General features: G+C 36.1%; 1 protein-coding gene across 1 annotated transcript in view; it reads right to left on the reverse strand.

Annotated features, from left to right (window-relative positions):
- The window catches only part of PLPPR1 (phospholipid phosphatase related 1), a 296,330-nt gene that overhangs the window by 135,094 nt on the left and 139,158 nt on the right, over positions 1 to 22,078 (reverse strand). Inside the window, exon 2 of the mRNA XM_055271665.2 lies at positions 4,328 to 4,434. Coding sequence (XP_055127640.1) covers positions 4,328 to 4,390 — 63 coding nt within the window. The 5' untranslated portion in view covers positions 4,391 to 4,434. The remainder of the gene's footprint in view (positions 1 to 4,327; positions 4,435 to 22,078) is intronic.

The raw sequence follows: 22,078 nt of genomic DNA on the forward strand, positions 1-22,078 counted from the left end.
TCATTAAAGACAGCAGACACAACCAACAGGAGGATCAGAGTGCCAATATTTTCAGATAATAGGACAATCTGAAAATATATAATTACATTTAATATAATTAAAAGACAAAAGAAACAAAACTATAAGCACAGAAAATGACACTATAAAAATAATTTTAAAAACACATAGGATTTCTGGAAATTAAAAAAACAGCAACAAGATGGGCTAAGAGATGGAGTGAAAGAATGAGAAGATACACATAGATGTTGCAGAAAAAGTATTTGAAGCAGCAATGGCTGAGAGTTTTACAGAATTAGTGACAAACATGACTGTTAATATTCAGGATACACAATAAGTCCTAGCTAGTATAAATTCACACTTAGACATATTATATTGAAATTTCAGAGCACCAAAAAAGGCAGAAGATTTAACCCCCCAACTCATGACAAGGTTGGAGGGTCAGACATACCTCATTATACCCTCCTTCCTTTTGGAATTCAGGAAAAGCTGAACAGCATTTACCATCTACACAGACTTTAAGTCTGATAAGAAACATTTACAGTCTATTCTCTCTGGAGCCTGCTACCTGGAGGCTTCATCTGTATGATAAAATTTTGGTCTCCATAACCTCTTATCAAACCAGACATTCCTTTCTATTGATAATGACTCTTTCAATAAATTGCCAATCAGAAAATTTTTAAATCTACCTATAACCTGAAAGCTCTCCCCTTCGGATTGTTCCACTTTCTGGATTAAACCAATGTATATCTTAAATGTATTTGATTGACGTCTCATATTTCCCTGAAATGTATGAAACCAAGCTTCACCCTGACCACTTTGAGCACATGTTCTCAGGGTCTCCTGCAGGCTGTGTCACAGGGCGTGGTCACTCATATTTAGCTCAGAATAAATCTCTTCAGAGTTTGAATCTCATCAACAGTACTAGACTCTTGCTGAAAGGATTGCTAAAGAATAAACTTCGTGAGGAAATTACAGTAGGAGAGGAATAGTAAGCAAAGAAACTGATGAATGCAGGTAAATTCAAAGAAGCCCAACTGAAAAAAAGTGAAAATTTTAAGGAAAATATAAAAAATGAAGGATGACATGTAAGAGGTCAAAGTAGCCAAAGGGTGGTCATTGATTAAGAGAATCATGGAGCTATTGATGAACTGCAGTTTGTGTTCTCAAGTATGTATATTTAAAATTTTAAAGTAATTTTAAAAAAGAAATATAATTTCTAACCAATAAAGGAAGGAAATGGAGGATTAAAACAAATTAAGTAATCCAAATTCGATGATGGTAGGGAGAAAGAAAAAAGTAAAAATCCACGTTTATTCATAATTCAATAGTAAAACGCTTGAACTATTTTCTTTAAAGTCGGCAACAAGGCAAAGATGTTTTCTACCACTGCCTCTATCCAATGTTACAGGGGAGTTCTTAACCAAAGCAATAAGACAAGGCAAAAAAGTAAAACCATGACAATTGGAAAAGAAGAAATAAATCTGCTGCCACTTATAGATGATGTAATTGTCTGGAAAAAAAACTACAGAATATATGACATACTCATAAAATTAATAATAGAGGTTTTTAAAATTTCTTTAAAGAAATTGATATACAAATATCAAGGTTGCTTCTATAATGCAGCAGAAAACAACTGGCAAATGTAATTATCCCCTAGCAATTCTGCTATGTGTCAAACTAAGAAAGCTCTTGCATATATGCACAAAGAGACAAAAATAAGAATATTTTCTGCAAAAACATTTATGACAGTGAAAAAGCATATTAAGCAAACAAACGCATAAACAAACTGTCCCTCAGTAGGTATATTTGCACAATAGGATAAATTGCAACAATTAAAATGAATGGACTGCCAATCTGGATAAATCTCAGAAACACAATGTTGAATGAAAAGGCAAGTTGCAAAAGAAAGGTTCAGCATAGTGTCATTTATGTAAAATTTTCCTAAAATATTTATGAATACATACATATGTAGGAAAATATAAAACATGCATGGGAAACATGTAGGGAAAAGAAGCCCCAAATTTCATATATATAATGACTTCTGGCTTCAGGACAATAGGATTTTGGCCATATCTGTAACATTTTATTTCCCTTGACAAAAATATCTGAAGCAAATATGACAAAACTTTAAGATTTTGTCTTGATGGTAGGTGCAGGGATGTCAGTTATTTTCTGTGATTAAATTATTTCATAATTAAAAAACAGTGAAAAGATATTCATTGGTCAAGTTGACATTTTTTACCAAGTTTTGTGATATCCTTGTTATAGTACCTGGAATAATATAGGTAAACAATAAGTGTTTGATGAATGAAATACATGAGAATCATGAGAGCCACTTTGAGATTCACCTCCCTCCCCCTCAATGTCTTCTGTGTCCTACTTCCCTTCCCTTTTGCCTGCCTATTTCTAAGAGAGATCTAAGAGAACTTCCATGCAAAATAAGAACAATACAACAAGAAAAAAAAAAAAAAAACATCTTTCCTCTCCCAGATTTTTAGACTTCTATTTATGTTTGTGTCAGGGTAAGCTATGGAAGAACTAATTTATCTCCCTTGTTGCTGCTCCACCGGCCAAGCTCATCATTCACACATTAGAGAGCTGAAAATCTTCGGAGACTACAGCTTCCATCAATAAATTAAACGTCTCACTTTGAGGGTTGCTTCCTCCTTGATTTTTAAGAAAACATAAAATAAAATTGCTGCAGGGAGGATCAAGATGATGATGGATGACTTATTCCCTAACTTCCCCCAGCCTAGTTAAAAAATTATTTTTCATATAACAAAAGAGAAAGCAAACACTGAAAAAGGTACTATTATTTTATCTTCTAACCTTTTCACATAAGCAGCAGGAAAAATGATTTTTTCCCTTCACCACAATATTAAGAAGAAGAATAGTAACCAGAACCCACAATATATATAATTATCACTATTGTCTGAATGGAGTTATTTTGGCATCATATAGCAAGTTAAATGCAAAATATGAAGAATATGTGTTTCTTGTTGAATGATGAGTTCTTTGTTTACCCGTTCAGATATTTAGCTTAAATTGAGTCTATATGTACCTTCGCTTATATTAACATCTCTGTTCCAACCTTCTCTATCTTTACCTGATTCTGCAATATGAACAGATTATCAAATATCACCAGAAAATAAATTATGAAATATTTGTTCATCTAAAAGTACCAAGCAATGTCTATAAGGTGAAACTCAATGATCAGCCAAACACCCATATATTTGATCAAAAATCAGAATGCTCAAAATTATCTGACTATATAGGCAGGTAAAGTTATTTCAAGTTGGAGAACATAAAAGTTCTTGTCTAAGTGTTTCACAGGATTTGTATAAACAACAGACGTGCTGAAAGTAAATTTTTGCTAATATGAGTAGTGGTTTAACCAAACTTTGTTTTTATATGGATAATAAAGTGGATCAACACACATTTCTCCCACAGTCAGCCAAAAAGGTGCCGTAACAAAGAATATGCTACACAGCTCACCCCTGGAATGTGGATACTATCCTTCAGTTACCCAGACAGAAGTTCAGGATATTCACTTTTTAGCTCTTTACACTGTCACATTTTAGGTCTGATCTTTAGGCTAAAAAAACTGATACACTAGATGCCCTATTTTCTTGATAAGGCAGATACAATAACATCTCTGGCAAATCAACATCTTATTTTGAGATAACCTAGAAAGCAGTTTTTAATTTCCTAAAAAATTCATGTCTTGGTCTCCTCTATAGCAAACATAGAAACGGAGGTAGAGTACAAAAGGAGTCCAGGAAATTTAACCAAAAAGATGCTGGAAAAACTGCTAGTACAAAGTTGGAGCAACTGAACAAAGTAATTCAGGACAAAAAAAAATCACACATTACACAAGCTCCCAATACCCTACTAAAATGTCCAGAGGAGATAGTAAACTCTAAGATTATTTTTCTTTACTTGGGTTCCAAGGCAAAAGACCATGAACTAATATCATCTGTAAAATGCCTGGATTATTGACTTCCTGAAACAGGATATTGATTTTTTAATAAAAAAATTAATTAAAATGCTTCACTCTCTTTCATAGTTAACATGCACATCATTGTTGAAAATGGAAGAAATACAATAAAACACAATATTCGTACCCCAAAGGTGAAGTTTAAAAAATTCTTACTCTATGACTTCCTAAGAAACATTTTGCATACTTTATTAATCTTTACCAATATTTGTGCTATCAAAATTGAATTACCAACCATAAAATTAATTTTATAAAATAATCTAAGTTATCAGAATAAAAACTGTTACTTTTATTTCAATTTGCCCATAAAGGTTAAAAAAATACACATACCTCAACAAATATAAAACACGGGATGATGGAATAACTTCGTTGAGTGTTGTTTCCTACAGCCATTTCTCACACCATATAGCAAGACGCACCGTCTAAAACTGTCCAGGCTGAAATAGAAATAGGTTGCATAGTATAAGAACCATATAGTGAAAAGTCCCTTAGGTACTTACATAAAAATATCAGCTACCTTCTAGATAAGCAGACTGTGTGCAAAAGCAAAACAGTGATCTACAACACAGTGAAGTCAGACTAATAATCATTCCAATAAAAAGCAAATAATATATACTTGCCATGAATAGTTTTACAGCCAAAATGACCAGGTCAGGAGCCTCTTGTGCACATAGCTAGTAAATAGAATTCTAATTGCCTAGTACTGCATAGTGCCTTACCCCAGTAGACTGCCCTAAGGCCATGAAATACAATTTTTGGTATAAAACTTTTTTTCTTGTCCATCCTGCATGGATTTCTCTTGCTTGTTCCTAATCCTCCCAGTTTGCAACCTAGAGAATTGTCTGCTTATGCTCTGGTCTCTCCCTTTGAAGCTGACATTTAGTACACAGCCACCAATCCCTGACTTCCTTCCTTGACCATAATTTGTCCTTGCTCTCTTGAATACACAGCCATGAACAACTTCAGGTTAATATGTCACTGATCTGTTTCACTGGTTTCCCTCAGCCCTGTGTGTGACCCAAACATAAAACAGTAAAGGCATAACACATTTCATTTAACTTATAAGACATTCACTTAGCTTACAAGAATGGAGTAGCTGGGCAATAGCAGATTGTCATTAAATATTTTATTAGAACATATCTTCCCTGCTTTGAACTGAAAATATAATTGTATTAGGAGATCAGTTAGTTTTGATTCTTCTTAATACAATGAAGTAAAGATTTTAAGCTTTAATGAAATTTCCAGAGTTTTAAAAATCCAGTACATTTTGTATTCTCTAGCCAAAGCAGTACTACACATTTCAGATATCTGCTCTTAAAGTCATTATTTTTCATTTGTTCTGTTTCTCTGTCATCCCTACCTACAAAATCTTGTAGATTTTGATTACAGTATGAAAGGTAACATAGGAAGTACTAGTCTATTTGAATGGCCAGCTGTACTTTTTAAAAGGTCAGACATTAATTTTAATGTCTTCATTTCTATCCTTCCCAAGTTTCTTTCTGCCCTTTTCCAGAATGAAACTTTAAAATACATATCCTTCCCTTTTGAGATATCAACTCCTCACTTGTCAATTAAAAGTTTCTCTGATCAAATTTAATATTATGTGCTTTATAAATCCATACCAATCACAGTATTTAAGTTTTAGGCAACTTAATTTTTTTCAATTAAAATTGGATATTTTCTGTTATAAAATCATACCCATACTACATGTGTTATGTCACCATTCTATTTTAGGATGTTATTTTCTACAATAAGAAAGGAATCTATATGTAGAAAACACATTGAATTGATTGGACAACCATCATTTTAAAATGGATAACCATTTTAATTTTGCCCTTACTTAACCCAAATATCTTAGAATTTACTTAGTATTTATGATATAAATGAACTTTCCTGTTAGCATCAGCCAAATACAGTGTTGTACATCCGAAAAGAAAATTAAATATTAATCATGTTAAAGAAGGCAGAGGCACGAGAAAAAGCAAAGGCATCAGTCACCTAGTGTTTTAGATGGCTTCTCCATGCAATTAATAAAGAATAACAATAAAGTAGAGAATATAAGACAAGTTTTAGGATACGAAATTTCCCTCTATTTTCATTTTTCTGGTCCAAAATGCAACCAAGATTTTTATATGTATATGGCTACACACACACACACACACACACACACACACACACACACCAATAAAGAGACGGGAGTAACTATAGTGAGGTATATTTTATATATACCAGTTCACTTATTTTAAGTGTACAATTCAATATTTTAAATAAATTTACCAAATTGTGCAACTTTTCCATAAGATAATTTTAGAACTTTTTAATCCCCCCTAAAAGAATTATCAGGTCTATTTATTGTTAATTCCCACCATCAACCCCTTCACCATATCCCAAAGCCAGGTAATCTACTTTCTGACTCTACAGATTTGCCTTTTCTGGATATTTTAAATGAACAGAATAATATAATACATGACGTCTTATTTCTGCTTTTCTTCACTTAGCATATTTTTGAGATTCATTCATGTTGTTGCACATTCAGTAATTTTTTTTCCTTTTAACTGCCGAATAATATTCCATTGTATGGCTATTGCACCTTTACCAGTTGGTAGAAATTTAGATTGTTTTGAATTTTTGGTTATATCCAGTATTTGGTTGTATCCAATATTATGGAAAACCATGCTAATAACATCTGTGTACAATTCTTTGTGTGGATTTATATTTTCATTTCTCATGGATACTAGACACCTAAAAGAATTGCTGGGTCATACGTTAAATTATGTTTAATTTTTTAACAGCACTACTAAAATGTTTTCCAAAGTAGCTATGCCATTTTACATTCCCACCAGCAATGTATGAGAGTTCCCATTTCTCCACATTGTCATTGACATTTTTATTGTTTTTCTTTATTATAGGTATTCTACTGGGCCTGAAATGATATCTCATTGTGGTTTTAATTTTTTTTGCTAATAAAAAATTATGTTGAGCATCTTTCCATGTGCTTATTAGCCATTTTTATATCTTCTTTTGTGAAGCGTCTATTCAAATACTTTTTGTGTTTGGGATGTTCGTCTTATTATTTTCAAGGTGTAAAGGTTTTTTGTATATTCTATATACAAATCTTTATCAGATACGTATTTTCAGTATTTTCTTCCAGTCTTTTGCTTATGTTTTAATTTTATTTTTTCCATCTTTTTCATTGATTGAGGTGAAATTCACACAATACAAAGTTAACCATCTTAAAGAATACAGTTCAGTGACATTGAGTACCTTCACAATATTATGCAACCACCACCAAGTTCCAAAATATTTTTCACCCCAAAAGCAAGCCCTGTTCCCATTAGCTGCCACCCACTTTTCTTTAATTGACAAATAATAGTTATATATATTTATGAGGTATAATGTGGTGTTTTGATTTTTATAATATGAAATGATTAAATCAGCATAATTAACAAGTATGTCACCTCACATACTTATTTTTACTACCAAAACATTTAAAATCTAATTTTATAGGAATTTTGAAATATATATCATTATAATCACCATTCTGCACAACAGATCATTAAAGCTTATGCCTCCTGTCTACCTGAAACTTTACACCCTTTGATCAACATCTTCCCTTTCTCCATCCATCCCCCTCTTCCAGCCACTGGTAACCATCATTCTACTAACTATTTCTATGATTTCAACTTTTTTAGATTCCACATGTAAGTGAAATCATACGGTATTTGTCTTTCTGTTCCTAGCTTATTTTACTTAGCATGATGCGCTCCAGGTTCATCCATGTTATTTCCCCCTTTTTAAGGCTAAATAGTATTCCATTACAATACTACATACATATGTTCACCAAATAGTATAGTAACACTATACTATATATATGCTATACTATATATATACTACCTAGGTGTCAATTATCAATGAATGGATAAAGAAAATTTGGTTTATGTATGTATATGTGTGTGTATATATATACACATATGCACTATATATATGTGTATATATGTATGTGTGTATATATACGTGTATATATATACACCCACACACTATATGTATACTACCTAGGTGTCAATTATTGATGAATGGATAAAGAAAATCTGGTGTATTAGGTTTGTGTGTGTATATATATATGAGTGTGTGTGTGTGTGTGTATATATATAAAAATATACACACACCCCCAAATAGTATAGTAATTTGGTGTGTGTGTATATATGTGTGTGTGTGTATATACATATATATAGATATACATACATGTATATACATACATATACATATACATACATACATGTATATACATACATATACATATACATACATACATGTATATACATACATATACATATACACACACACACATACATATACAAAATTTTCTTTATCCATTCATTGATAATTGACACCTAGGTAGTTTTAATATCTTGGCTGTTGTGAATAATGCTGCAATGAACATGAGAACGCATATATATTTTTGGCATACTGATTTCAATTCCTTTGGATATACACTCAGAAGTGGGATTACTGGATAATATGATAAATTATATACTTAGTTTTCTGAGGAGCCTCCATACTGTTTTCCAGAATGGATATATTAATTTACATTCCCATTCAACAGTACACAAGGATTTTTTTTCTCCACACCCTCGTCAACACTTACTATCTTTCATCTTTTTTATAATAGCCATTCTAACAGGTATGAAGTAATACCTCATTGTGGTTTTAATTTGTATTTCCCTGATCATCAGTGATGAGCATATATATATAAAATATATATAAATTTATAAATAGATATTATATATTACATATCATATATTAGATATTAGATATATATTACATATTTAATATATATTAGATATATATCTAATATATATCTGTTGGCCATTTGTATGTCCTCTTTTGAGAAGTGTCTACAAAGATTCTTTGACCATGTTTAGATTGGGTTGTTTTATTGCTGTTGAGTTGTTTGAGTTCTTCATATATTTTAAATATTAGCCCCTCATCAGATGTATGTTTGAAAATATTTTCCCCTGATCTGTAGGTTGTCTCTTAACTCTACTGTTTCCTTTGCTGTGCAGAGCTTTTTTGTTTGGTGTAATCCCGTTTGTTTATATTTTGCTTGTGCTTGTGCTTTTGGGGTCATATCTAAAAACATCTTTGTCCAGTCCAATATTGTGAAGCATTTCCCTTGTTTTCTTCTTGTGGTTTTACAGTTTCTGGTCTCATGTTTAAGTACTTAATCCACTTTGAGTTAATTTGTGTTTATGGTGTGGAATAAGAGTCCAATTTTCTTCTTCTGCTTGTGCAGATCCAGTTTTCCCAACACCATTTATTGAAGAGACTATTCTTTCTCCACTAGTGCTTTCTTGGCACCTCTGTTGAAAACCAATTGACCACAAATATATGAGCTTATTTCTGGGCTGTCTATACTGTTCTGTTGGTCAAAATGTCTGTTTTTAATGCCAGGACCATGTTGTTTTTGTTCATTATAGCTTATAGATTTTTAAGTTAGGTAGTGTAATGCATTCAGTTTTATTCTTTTTTTTCTCTATTCCTTTGACTGTTTGAGATCTTTTGTGGTTCCATACAAATTTTAGAATTGTTTTCATTTCTGTGAAAAATTACATTGGAATTTTGATAGGGATTTCATTGAATCTATAGACCTCTTTGGGTAGTATGGACATTTCTTTTAATTTCTTAATTGTATTAGTCGGGGTTTTCTAGAGGGACATAATCAATCAGAATTAATGGAATATATGTGTATATATATGTGTATGTGTATATATATATGTGTATGTGTGTGTGTGTATATATATATATATAATGGAGAGTTTATTATGTATTAAGTCACACAATCACACGGTCCCACAATAGGCCATCTGCAGGCTGAGGAGCAACGAGAGCCAGTCTGAGTTCCAAAACTGAAGAACTTGGAGTCTGATGTTTGAAGGCAGGAAGCATCCGGCATGGGAGAAATATACAGTTTGGCAGGCTAGGCCAGTCTAACCTTTTCAAGTTTTTCTGCCTGCTTTATATTCTCTGGCAGCTGATTAGATGGTGCCCATCCAGATTAAGGTGAGTTTGCCTTCCCCAGCCCACTGACTCAAATGTTAATATCCTCTGGCAATGCCTTCACAGACACACTCAGGATTAATACTTTGCATGCTTCAATCCAATCAAGTTGACACTCAGTATTAACCATCACAAGTCTACCCTTTGTCAACTTGAACCCATACACATCTCCTGAGATTATGCATAATCTTCAAATAAAGACAGTAATAAGGTCATAATTATGTCTAATGTAATACAACTACCCTTCATACAACCAGAAATGTACCAATCCCCAACCCAAATACATAAAGTTAACAATACTTAAATGCTGATATGAAGTTAATAAATCTTATGTCACATGATAAAGGAAATAAAATGAAGATATTTTCTTAGTACAAGTGTATATGTGCACAAACATGTTTTTAACAAAAGGAGGAGGAAATACTTATGACAATTACAGTCCTCATTCCTGCAGCTGGTCAAGTGGTCATAGCTGGTATTGGTGATTAACTTCTTCTACTACCCATTCTGTATTCCCTTTGCCTTCAGCAGGCAACTCAGCAGGTTGTGTTTTTTTTCCTGATGGTGTAACCCAAACCTTCATTCCTGAAGGGTCTGGGCCATTTGTAGTCCTGCCTGGATTAGGCTGTTGTAGTTTCCCATTGACCTTAATCACAGGGCATGGTAATACCAAGCAACACCCTAATGGATCTCCTAATGGATTCCATGCATACTCTTCCTTACCTAAGTTGTAGAGTAGTAGACTGATTTCATCTTGACAGTCCAGGTCTATTATCCCAGCCAATACTGTAACTCCCTTCTTAGCCCATTGACTTAAAGGTAGGAGAAGCCCAAACTTTCCAGTTGGCTCTCTTAACTTTCAGTTTAATGGAATCATTGTTGTGTCTCCTGGTGACAGTGTTCCTCCCTCTGGAATTAAGACCTCTATGTTAGCAGAACATAATGTCACGGGAACAGGAAGCAAAACTTTGGTAGTGGATCACTAGGGGTGATGGTGAGTGGTGCCACTTCCACTTCCATTCCTTGATTCCTGGACTCATGAATCCTGGCTATGGGAGAAACAGTACCGTATATTGGACTCTGATTCAGAGCATACATGGCCTTCTGGAGAACTCTGCCCCAGCCCTGCAAAGTATTGTCACTAAGTTGGCATTGTAATTGTGACTTCCAAAGGCCATTCCACCATTCTATCATTCTAGCTGCTTCAGACCAGTGAATTCCATGAGCATGAGCCCACTGCTGCACTTCTTTAGCCACAAAATGAGTGCCTTGGTCAGAGGCAATGCTGCGTGGAATACCATGATGGTGGATAAGGCATTCCATAAGTTCACGGATGATAGTCTTGCCAGAAGCATTGCATGCAGGATAGGCAAACCCATATCTGGAGTAAGTGTCTACTCCAGTGAGGACAAACCTCTGCTCTTTCCATGATGGAAGAGGTCAAATATAATCAACCTGCCACCCCAAGGAATGGTGCCATATCTAGGGCTCAGTGTTGGTCTCCGCTGCTGGCAAATTGGGCACTCAGCAGTGGCAGTAGCCAGGTCAGCCTTGGCGAGTGGAAGTCCATGTTGCTGAGCCCATGTGTAACCTCTATCCTTTCCACCATGGCCACTTTGTCCATGGGCCCATTGGGTGATGACATGGGTGGCTGGGGAAAGAGGCTGAGTGGTGTCCACAGGTCATAGGTCATTCTATCCACTTGATCATTAAAATCCTCCTCTGCTGAGGTCACCCATTGGTAAGCACTCATATGGGATACAAATATCTTCACAGTTTTTGGCCACTCAGGTCCATCCACATTAATGTTGTCTTTTATATTTACATTTTACTAGTTAGCCATTTTTACTCAGAGACTTTCCTTGTTAAACTTTAATTTCAAAGATCATTTAATTCAGATACTGATTACCTTACTATTATTATACCAATCCAGATTTTTGAAAGCAATTTACAATGTAAAAAATACAAATCAATGTCAAAATAGGCCAGGCGCGGTGGCTCACGCTTGTAATCCCAGCACTTTGGGAGGCCGAGGCGGGCGGATCACGAGGTCAGGAGATCGAGACCACGGTGAAACCCCGTCTCTACTAAAAATACAAAAAATTAGCCGGGCGTGGTGGCGGGCGCCTGTAGTCCCAGCTACTCGGAGAGGCTGAGGCAGGAGAATGGCGTGAACCCGGCAGGCGGAGCTTGCAGTGAGCCGAGATCGCGCCACTGCACTCCAGCCTGGGCGACAGAGTGAGACTCCGTCTCAAAAAAAAAAAAAATAAATAAATAAAACTAATATTGGGAATTATTAGAAAAGACTAACAACTTAACAGAAATTATATAAATTATACAACCTAATAGAAAAATGGGTATAGTCAATTTAAAGAAGAAATATGGATGACTAACATGAAAATATTTACAACCTCATTAATAGGTTATAAAAACTAAAATAATATTTTCTGTTTCACATCCATGAAATTGGAAGAAGGTAAAACTCTGATAGCATCAAAGGTTGGCCATATGGAGCAGCAAATGCTCTTCTACACAGCTGAAAGAAGTGCTATTTGGAACAACTATTTTGAAGAATGATTCAGTAAAACCTAGTATGGTGGAAGATTCTCATTCCTTTCACCACAACAAACAAAAACAATAAACACCCTTAGTAAAACTCTTACCATACAAAACATACATCAGTTTTGTTTCTATACACTAACAATGAACTGTCTGAAAAAGAAATTATGAAAAATGAGCCAATTCACAGTAGCACTTACAAGAATACGATACTTAGGAATAAATTTAAAGAGGTAAAATATCTGCACAGAAAACAGTACATGTTGCTGAAAGACATTGAAGAAGACACCAAAAAGGAAAAGGCATCCCATGTTCATGGATTGGAATAATTAGTATTGTTAAAATGTCCAGACTACACAAAGCGATCTGCAGATTTAATGTGATTCCTATCAAAATTCAAGTGGCATATTTCACGGAAATAGAAAAAAAATCCTAAAATTCCTATGGAAAAAGGACCCAAATCGCCAAAGCAATCTTGAGCAAAAGAACAAAGCTGGAGGCATCATACTTTCTGATTTCAAAATATATTACAAAGTTACAATAATTAAAACTTACTTTCTTTGCTGAGACTATTTTTTCATTTGTTTCAAAGATATTTGTAATTTTCCATTGAAGCATTTGTATGATGGCTGTTCTATGATCCTTTTCAGATAATTTTAACATCTATGTTATCCTGTCATTGGTGTCTTTTGATTGTGTTTTCATAATTAGTTTGAGATCTTTTTGATTCTTGGTATGAAAAGTGATTATTAAAACCTTAGGATATTATAAGGCTCAAAATTTTCTTTTGATCTTGTGCTTTATGTAACTCCCCTGACACTGCTCAAGGGGGTGGAGGGGGAATGTCACTTTGTAACTGTCATGTGAAGGTGAAGTCTAGGTTCTCCATTTGGCCTCTATTATACATGGTTAGAGAGGGGCCCCTTGTTATTGCTTAGCAGAGGTGGAGTTCAGCACACCCACTAGACCTCTACTGATACCACCCTGGTGGAGACAGAGGTACCTCATTACTGCCCCTAGGTGGCCTCCACAGATAATGCAAGAAGGTGGCATTGTTATTGGTCGTAAAATTTCTAACTTCACATTAGGCTTCCTCTGATACCATCCCAGTGAGGAACATGTAGGAGTGCCTCATTACTGCCTGTTGGAGTAGGAATCCTGGCTCCCCACATATTCTCTCTTAACACCATGGGAGGGAAGACACTCATTGCTCATCAAGAAATAAAGTCCTGGCTCCCCACTTGGCCTCTGTCCTGACCCCAGCAAGAGTTTTGGGAACCTCCTTACCTCCTGGCCAGGGTGGATATCTAAGCACTCAGTTCAGTCTTTTCTAGTAGGTGGAGGTGGGGCCTCAGTTTTTTTCTGTGGTGTTTGACTAGGGTCAAGAAGGTTATTATCTAAAAGTTGTCTGGCTTGTCAGGCTACCCTTTTCCAGGCCCTTTGGCTAGAACAAGCAGTCTTTCCTTGGGTCATTATTTGTCTGCTCCTATTGGCATTTGTGGTTGCCAGCTTCTCCAATATCAGGTCTGAGACACTTGAGGCAAAAGAAAATCCTGAGAAGTCACTACTATGTTGTTCCTTGTGTTGTGAAGTCCTTAGCCAGTCTGGCTTTTCTCTCTCTTGAGTCTTCTTTTCTTTTATATAAAGCATCCAAGCTTTCTAGTTGTACTTAGTGAAAGGAATAGGGAAAAGTATGTCTTACTTTATCTTCTCAAAGCAAAAGTCATCACAACTCTTTCTGAAGAAGTACCACATATGGCAGCCACCAAGATTCTCATTTAGCCCAGCCTTGCTGTGTTCTCATGAATTTTAGTTTCTTGGTGACAAAGGTTTCAAAATACCATAACAAGCCATATAATTTCTTCATTCACTTATTCTTAAATTATGCCAGTGTCCCATTAGGCATGACTAGAAGCAATAAGCTAGTCAAATACCCTGTATTCTATGGGCTAACAGATATCAAGAAGAGACTGAAAAATATATAAACAAATATAACAATGTATCATAGGCACTTATAAGAAAAAGAAATAATGGTGGCACCAAAGAATGATCAATTCTAACCCTTATGGTCAGAGATGTGTTATCTTTTAGGCACAGTAGACAGTGCCTAGGACCCACAATACTTTTTAGCAGTCTACAAAAATGTTTTACTTTATTTTAAAATCAGAAGAAAAGTTAACTTTTAGGTAGACAAAAATGTTTTCAATGTATAATACTAATATATTCAGTTTTATGCCAATTCAATTGTAAAATACAAATTTTAATTTTTTCATGAAGAAAGGTGCCCACAAAACTGCTTAGGGCCCACGAAATAATAAGCAGCTCTAGTTGGAACAAACATAAGTAAAGGTTTGTTAGAGGAGACAGCTTGTCTAAGTTGATTAAAATAGTGTTGGTGTTCCCCTATCAGACACGGGAAAGAGAAGCATTTCAGCTGAAAGGAACAGCAGGAGCAAAGGTTTCCAAAGATAAGAATCAGCCTAACATGTTTGTAAAACTCTAAAAACAATACCAGGTCAAATGTATGAAGTTCAAGGAAGAGCTATAGATGCTACCAAAATTTGTTTATATACTTGAAGCTCATTATGCACAAACTCTCATAATTAGAATACTTCAAGGATAAGAATTACAGAATTAGTTATTTCCACATCAGATAGAAACTTAAAGCAAAGAAAAAATCAATATTGACAGACACTGATGTTTCTTGCTAATTAATTCAAATAAAGCTCTTCATTTCTAGGAGGTAAATATATTATGAATCAGACTTCATTGGAATATGAATTTCAGTAAAAGATTCAATGCTATCTCATGTGCTCCCATGGAATTTTCTACATAACTTCTTTCCTCTTGTTTATGAGAAACAATCATTCCTAGGCAACTCGGGACAAATAAAAATAATTACCCATTACAAAGTATCTGTGTCTATGGTACAGAAAATGGATGATGATGGAACATGGTGATAGCAGGAGGGGAACAAACCGCTTTCATTTCTAAGCTATGCAAAGTCAGAGCCATATGATCAGTCAGGAAATGTGCAGAGAACAAAAATGCCCTTCAAAAGGGTCTCCATGACCTACTGGGCCTTTCTGCCCAGCCTTGATGTCAGTTAAATTGCTAGTGGTCAAGTCACAGACCATGGTCATTTGTAATAGCCCAGCACTTCTGATTTTAAGGAAGCTACAAATTGCTCTTTGTATAGAGGATATGTTTAATTAATCTTTTCAAAATGTCATGATGATTCCATTCAAAATTATAATGACTTAATAGAGTTCACTAAAATAAAAATCTAAAAAGCTAGGCAACAACAAGCCCACCAAAAATTGTACCCTTCGAAGTAAGCCCAAGAATTCTGCACTTTGAGCCTACATTGATTTTTGAGCAGTGTTTTTTCCTTTCTTTTCTTTTTCTGACAGGATCTCACTCTGCTGCCCAGGCTAGAATGCAGTGATGCCATCACAGCTCACTTGCACCATTGGCCTCCCTGGTACAACCAATCCTCCCACCTCAGCCTCTTGAGTAGCTAGAACTACAGCACACGCCACCATGTCCAGCTAATTTTTAAAGTTTTTGTGGAAACAGGGTCTCGCTATGTTGCCTAGGCTGGAACATTGTTTCTCAACTCTGTCACTGTTGATCTTGCAGGCCAGATAATTCTTTGTTGTGAGGGGCTCTACTGAACATTGCTGGATGTTTAGTAACATTGCCGGCTTCTATCCACAAAATGCCACTAGTAGCAATTCTCCCTTTGCCACCCAAGGGTGAAAACTGAAAGTTTCTACAGACTTTGCCACATGTCCTCTTCAAGAGGAGAAGAAAAAAGGCATGAAGACTTCCCCTGATGGAGAACTACTAATTTAGGAGAATTAAGAGCAGAGCCCCTAGGATGAGAATTTTTGGGCTGGTGAAGAAACTTCTTTAGCTGGGTTAAATGTCATAGTTTTAGCCAAGGGGACAACCATATTCCTGCCTAATACCTAACAGAAGGAAATCTGAAAATTACCTCAGTGCCTTGTTGTACTGGGGGAAATAAAGGGCTTCCCAAGCCCAGAGGCTATGGGTGATACTAAAACACTCTGAACTCCAGAAGAAAGCAGGGCTGTTTTATCCATTAGGTACTATAGGGCCAGTTGCTAGAGCCTGTGAGCTATTTAAGAGCCCATGAAAATACATAAGAAATTGTTTAAAGGCATCAAAAATATGCAATACCAAATGAATAAATATGTAAGAATACGCCTGAAAAGGTAAAACTCTAGCAGCTTCATTAACTATTAAACTTAGTCTTCACAACAATTTCATTAATATAAAAATGATTTGTAAGTAGGCTACTCTTAATATAAAAATAATCCTTTGCAGAGGAACTATAAATAACTGTATATTAAATTAGTGACTCAGGAAAAGGATTTTAAAAGAATAGTTAAAATCTTTGCATTTCACTTTGCAATAAAATAAAAGTTTACTCTTAGATGTAGATTATTCTTTATGGGTTTGTTATCCTAGGGATTGAGGCCTCAAAAAGTGAGCACTGACTACAATCTTAACAACCTTAAAATAGCTCTGGAGGGATTTTGCTTCCAGCCAAGATAAAGTAAGTGAGATTTCATGCCTGAAACAACTAAGAAATACAGACAAAAATAAATGAGACAATGGTATTCAAGACATTGGACATGAGGCAATAAAGTACAATGATCCTTGAAAGATGGGAACAAGCAGAGGTGAGCCCCATGATTGCCCTAGCTTACAGTCTGGAGAGTATCTAGGCAATGATACAACAAGTGGAATCCAGGCAAGTGGCCAGCTATCACCCTGAGTTGGGTAGATAGAGCTGGGAATGTGGGGAGGCCATGGCATCTCAAGTTCACAAGGCAGAGTTCCAGAGAGGAGAGTGCTGCAGAGAGAGAGCCCTTGGGGGTTTGCAGAGGGACCTTGAGTCTTCAGCAGAGTACCGATGAGCACATGCATGGGTGGAAACTACCCAAGGTCCAGAGAGAAACCGTCTAAGAGAATTAGAGTAAGTAATCATCGGGGTTTACACGGGGCCAGGAATACTTTCTCTTCCCACCAACCAAAGTAGAAAACCTCCTAACTAACTCACCAGATATCAGGTATACTTAGGTTTTGACTGAATAATAATTGAGCATGAAAACATTTCTCATCCAGGGACCATAAAGTGACACTGAAAAGTACTCCTTGTAGCATATTTTGTTTTTTTTTTCCCTTTAGTGTGTCTGTTACCAAATACTGAATATTCATTTAGATATCTTTTATTTCGCAAAAGACATCTTAACATGTTATAGCCAGTCTTTGCACTACTGAGTGGTATGCTTTTTCCCTGGTGTTGGGGCCTCCTGGAAGCAAATATGTGTGACAGCACAATCCATGGCCCAGGTCAAGGTGAAGGCATCTCTAATATGAGTTTCACAACATTTAACAAGGTGAAACTTCCTAGAAGTTCCTCAAAATTAGGTTGGTTCACAATAAAATGAGATTATGGCTAGAATTAAGGGAGAGTGGTATATTTCTATATGATGCCAAATCTTAATTGGAGGTAAGGCGGTTGGAGTAGAAAAGGAAAAATTAAAAGATAAGAAAGAATGAGACGTGAGAGTTACATTTCATCATGTTCCCCAATACTCAGAGCAAGCCATGATCCCGAAAGGGAGCTCATCTTTGACACAGTTTAAATAGGCATTCGTTTCCTCAGTGGTACTGAGCTACCCCTCCCTATTCTGGATCATTTCTGTTCAGTACATGATCCTCAACTAAGATCAAATTTTATTTTTAAATTAATTTGCATTTAATTTCTCAAAGCTAGAAAAATCTATTTTTTAAACAACAAAGACATTAAGGGATAGGAACAAATCCAATGAGATTGCAGGTGAGTGCAAAATAGATTTCACCAATAGACGGTGTGGGATTTAGGAATACACTATTTGAGCTTTCAAAAGAAATACTTTGTTCACTTTTAGAGAGTTGCAAAGCTTATAAAGGATGACAATGTGAAGACCCAGACACAACAAGAGGGTGGCATTGGCACTGCCCTTCTCTACAGTCCCTCCGCTCCAGTTTCTTATAGCTAGATCTACAATGCAGCCCTTGAGCTATCCCCGACTAAGGCAGTGAGATACAAAGAATGGAAGACCTACAATCCAGGGAAATCTGAAATTTAGTCAAGTCTTTGCAAACAACCCAGATTCAGGAACCCTGTGAGGACACCTGGGCCCCCACATTGTTCTTAAGTGACTTTTTAGACCCAGGGGTAATTCCAGGTTTCCTCAGGGCTCCCACAGTACATTGTCCTTGTTCATAAGACTAGTTTTTCAGCTTTGTTCCTATGGCTTAAATCTGGTGCATCACAATTACCTCATTCTCCCTGTAATCCTGGATCCCCGCCTGGACCTCAAGTGAGTGACCAGGACTCAGCTGCCTTATTTATCTATATGAATCCTTTGAACTTATATGTCTGGTTCACAATTAAGTTCTGTGCCTGAATGGAAAGTCTGCAAGACAGTCATTGCTGTCTTGGGGTTGGGGACCCCTGGCCTAGAACACTCTTACCCCTCTATATTTGCCTAGAAAAATGTCTGCTTGTCTTTCAGATCTTCAATTAAATGCCATTTCCTTTGCTTTTCTTTTTTTTAAGAGACAGGATCTTGTTCTGTCACCCAGGCTGGAGTGCAGTGATGCAATCATAGCTTACCATGCTCTTGACCTTCCTGGTTCAAGTCATTCTCCTACCTCAGCCTCCCCAGTAGCTGGGATTACAGGCACATGCCACCATGCCTAGCTATCCTTTTGAAAATGTTTTTGTAAAGATGGAGTCTCACTACATTTCCCAGGCTGATCTTAAATCCCTGGACTCAAGTGATCCTCCCACTTTGGCCTCCCAAAGTGCTGAGATTACAGGCATGGGCCACTGTGTCTGGCCTAAATGCCATTTTCGGTGGAAAAGTTTTGTCACCTTCTCAGACTACTTCAGGTCTATTACACATTTTCATCATACTTCTTACTAGTATGTGATATGGTTTAGCTGTGTCCCCACTCAAATCTCATCTTCAATTATAGCTCCCACAATCCCACATGTCATGGGAGGGGCCCGGTGGGAGGTAATTGAATCATTGGGGGATCTTTCTCACGAGATCTGATGGTTTTATAAAGAGGAGTTCCCCTGCACAAGTTCTCTCTTGCCTGCTGCCATGTAAAACATGTCTTGCTTCCTCTTTAATTTCTGCCATGATTGTGAGGCCTCCCCAGCCATGTGGAACTGTGACTCCATTAAACCTCTTTCCTTTACAAATTACCCAGTCTTGGTTATATCTTTACTAGCAGTGTGAGAACAGACTAATATAGTATGTATTGTGTAATTGTTTCATGTCTTTATTTTTCTGGACTGTCAACTTTGCTCCATGAGGCCAGGACTATGTTTGTCTTGGTCAGCATAGTAACCTTAGCACTTCATACAGTGCTTGGCACATAGTAGGTACACAGTAAATGTTAATATAAAAAACATCCCTCAGCTACTCAGCTCCATCATTTGATTCTACATTGGCCCTAGATCAGTTTTTTTAAGCTCCTGATCCACTCTTAGGTCTTGGGTCAATCCTCACTAGGTCTTGAAAGAACTCAACAATATGGTCTTAATCTAAGTCTCAGGTCAATCATCTCTGCCTACTACAACTAGATAGAACTCACTCTACCTTGGACCCAAAGAATAGTGAAAAATAAAGTATTTAGAAGTCCTAGACGTAAAAATGTAAACCAGAACACATTTTCAAACATAAAATTGAAAAGAGAGATGATTCTATTGAATTCTACCTCTGGGACTTCATTCTTATGAAAAAATCACTTTAGATTATTTTTTAAAAAGATATATACCTTGATAACATTTGATAACATGTAACAAAAAGCAAAATTTTTTTTAAAGTCCAAGTTCATCTAAAAAAGTAAGCCATCTCTGTTAGAGACTAGTCTTTTTAAGACAGCAATAAGAACAAGAATGATGCCAACCACAAAACTCAGCAGGTGACCTGAAACAGTTGAGAAGAAAACAGAAAGCATGATAATGTCAAAATAAACTCATGAGAAGGGAGTATCCTGAATTATCTTACGGTCCACCACCAGGAGAACTGCTAAGTAGGAAAACACCATCCCCAGACTAGAAGGGCATTGTCCTAATTTCTTCTTAAAATTGTTCTTATTGTTTACCTCTAATTTTCCACTAGAAAAAAATAGCCACAAAAAGTAGAAGGGCACAAAGAGATTTGCTTAATTAGAAAGTAGTGAGTTAATGTTTCCTTCAATAAAATCAAATGATGAAAGAAAATGAGTTTTTGATGCTCAGTTAAACTGAGACCTTAAAGCAGTGGAGCAAGAACCGAAGCACATAGACACACAGACACACACACCCCAAAAGGGATGAGACATTGGGAAAGTCCCCAGCGAAAGTTATACTTGGTTTAAAGTCTTGGGAGAAAATAGCCCAAGAATATGTTGTCATTGCTCTCAACTTAAAAGTAATGAATATGATTCTTAAGCATACTTATGTATTTGTATTCTCTTCTTGCTTTGGTTATAAAATTTCAAATAGAAAAAACTGAAGTTATCAACAACAAAATTAACAATGAAACCCCTATTACATTGCCATTATGATTCAGGTTGTAGGACTGACAACATAAAAGGTCAAGGATTGTTTTGTTGTGGTCTCTCACACTCTTTCAATAAAAAATGTCCATTAATAAGCCACTTTATCCATTTACCCACCCACCCGATAATGTGTTAAGTACCTTCTGGGTTCAAGGCCTTATCTTGGGCTTTGAGTCATGCAAATATGAGTCAAGCAGTCATTGACAGCAGGTAGCTTACAATCTAGCAAGAGAGTATATGCAGATGGAAATGCAGAATCTGTTTTAAAAAATAACATAGAGAATGAGAATTCATAGGAAGTAGAATTTTTCCATGGATGATAGTTGAGCTAGGTCTGTGAGGACAGGTTATTTATGAAGAGGCCCAGGAGGAAGGAGAAGGATTTCTAGTCATAAGGAATGGAATGAGCAAAGTATGGAACAGAACATCCCATATCATATCTATGGTATGAAATGAGGGTTAGGCAAGTTTGGCCAGCACATAAAAGACACCAAGGAAAGTAGCACTGCAGATAGTGACTGGGTTGTTGAATGCAAGTTAAGGATGTTAGAGTCCCTTTATTAACTATGGCTAAGAGAATGCAAGAGGGATGGCAGTGGGTGTCCACTAGAGGGAGACTTATTAGGTGCCACTATCATTTAGGACAGAATTAGAATTGATATGGTTTGGCTGTGTCCCCACCCAAATCTCATCTTGAATAGTAGCTTCCATAATTCCCATGTGTTGTAGGAGGGATCTGGTGGGAGGTAATTGAAGCATAGGGGCAGGTCTTTCCCATGCTGTTCTTATGATAGTGAATAAGTCTCAGGAGATCTTATGGTTTAC

Source organism: Symphalangus syndactylus, chromosome 3, assembly GCF_028878055.3.
Source record: "Symphalangus syndactylus isolate Jambi chromosome 3, NHGRI_mSymSyn1-v2.1_pri, whole genome shotgun sequence".
NCBI lineage: Eukaryota > Metazoa > Chordata > Mammalia > Primates > Hylobatidae > Symphalangus > Symphalangus syndactylus.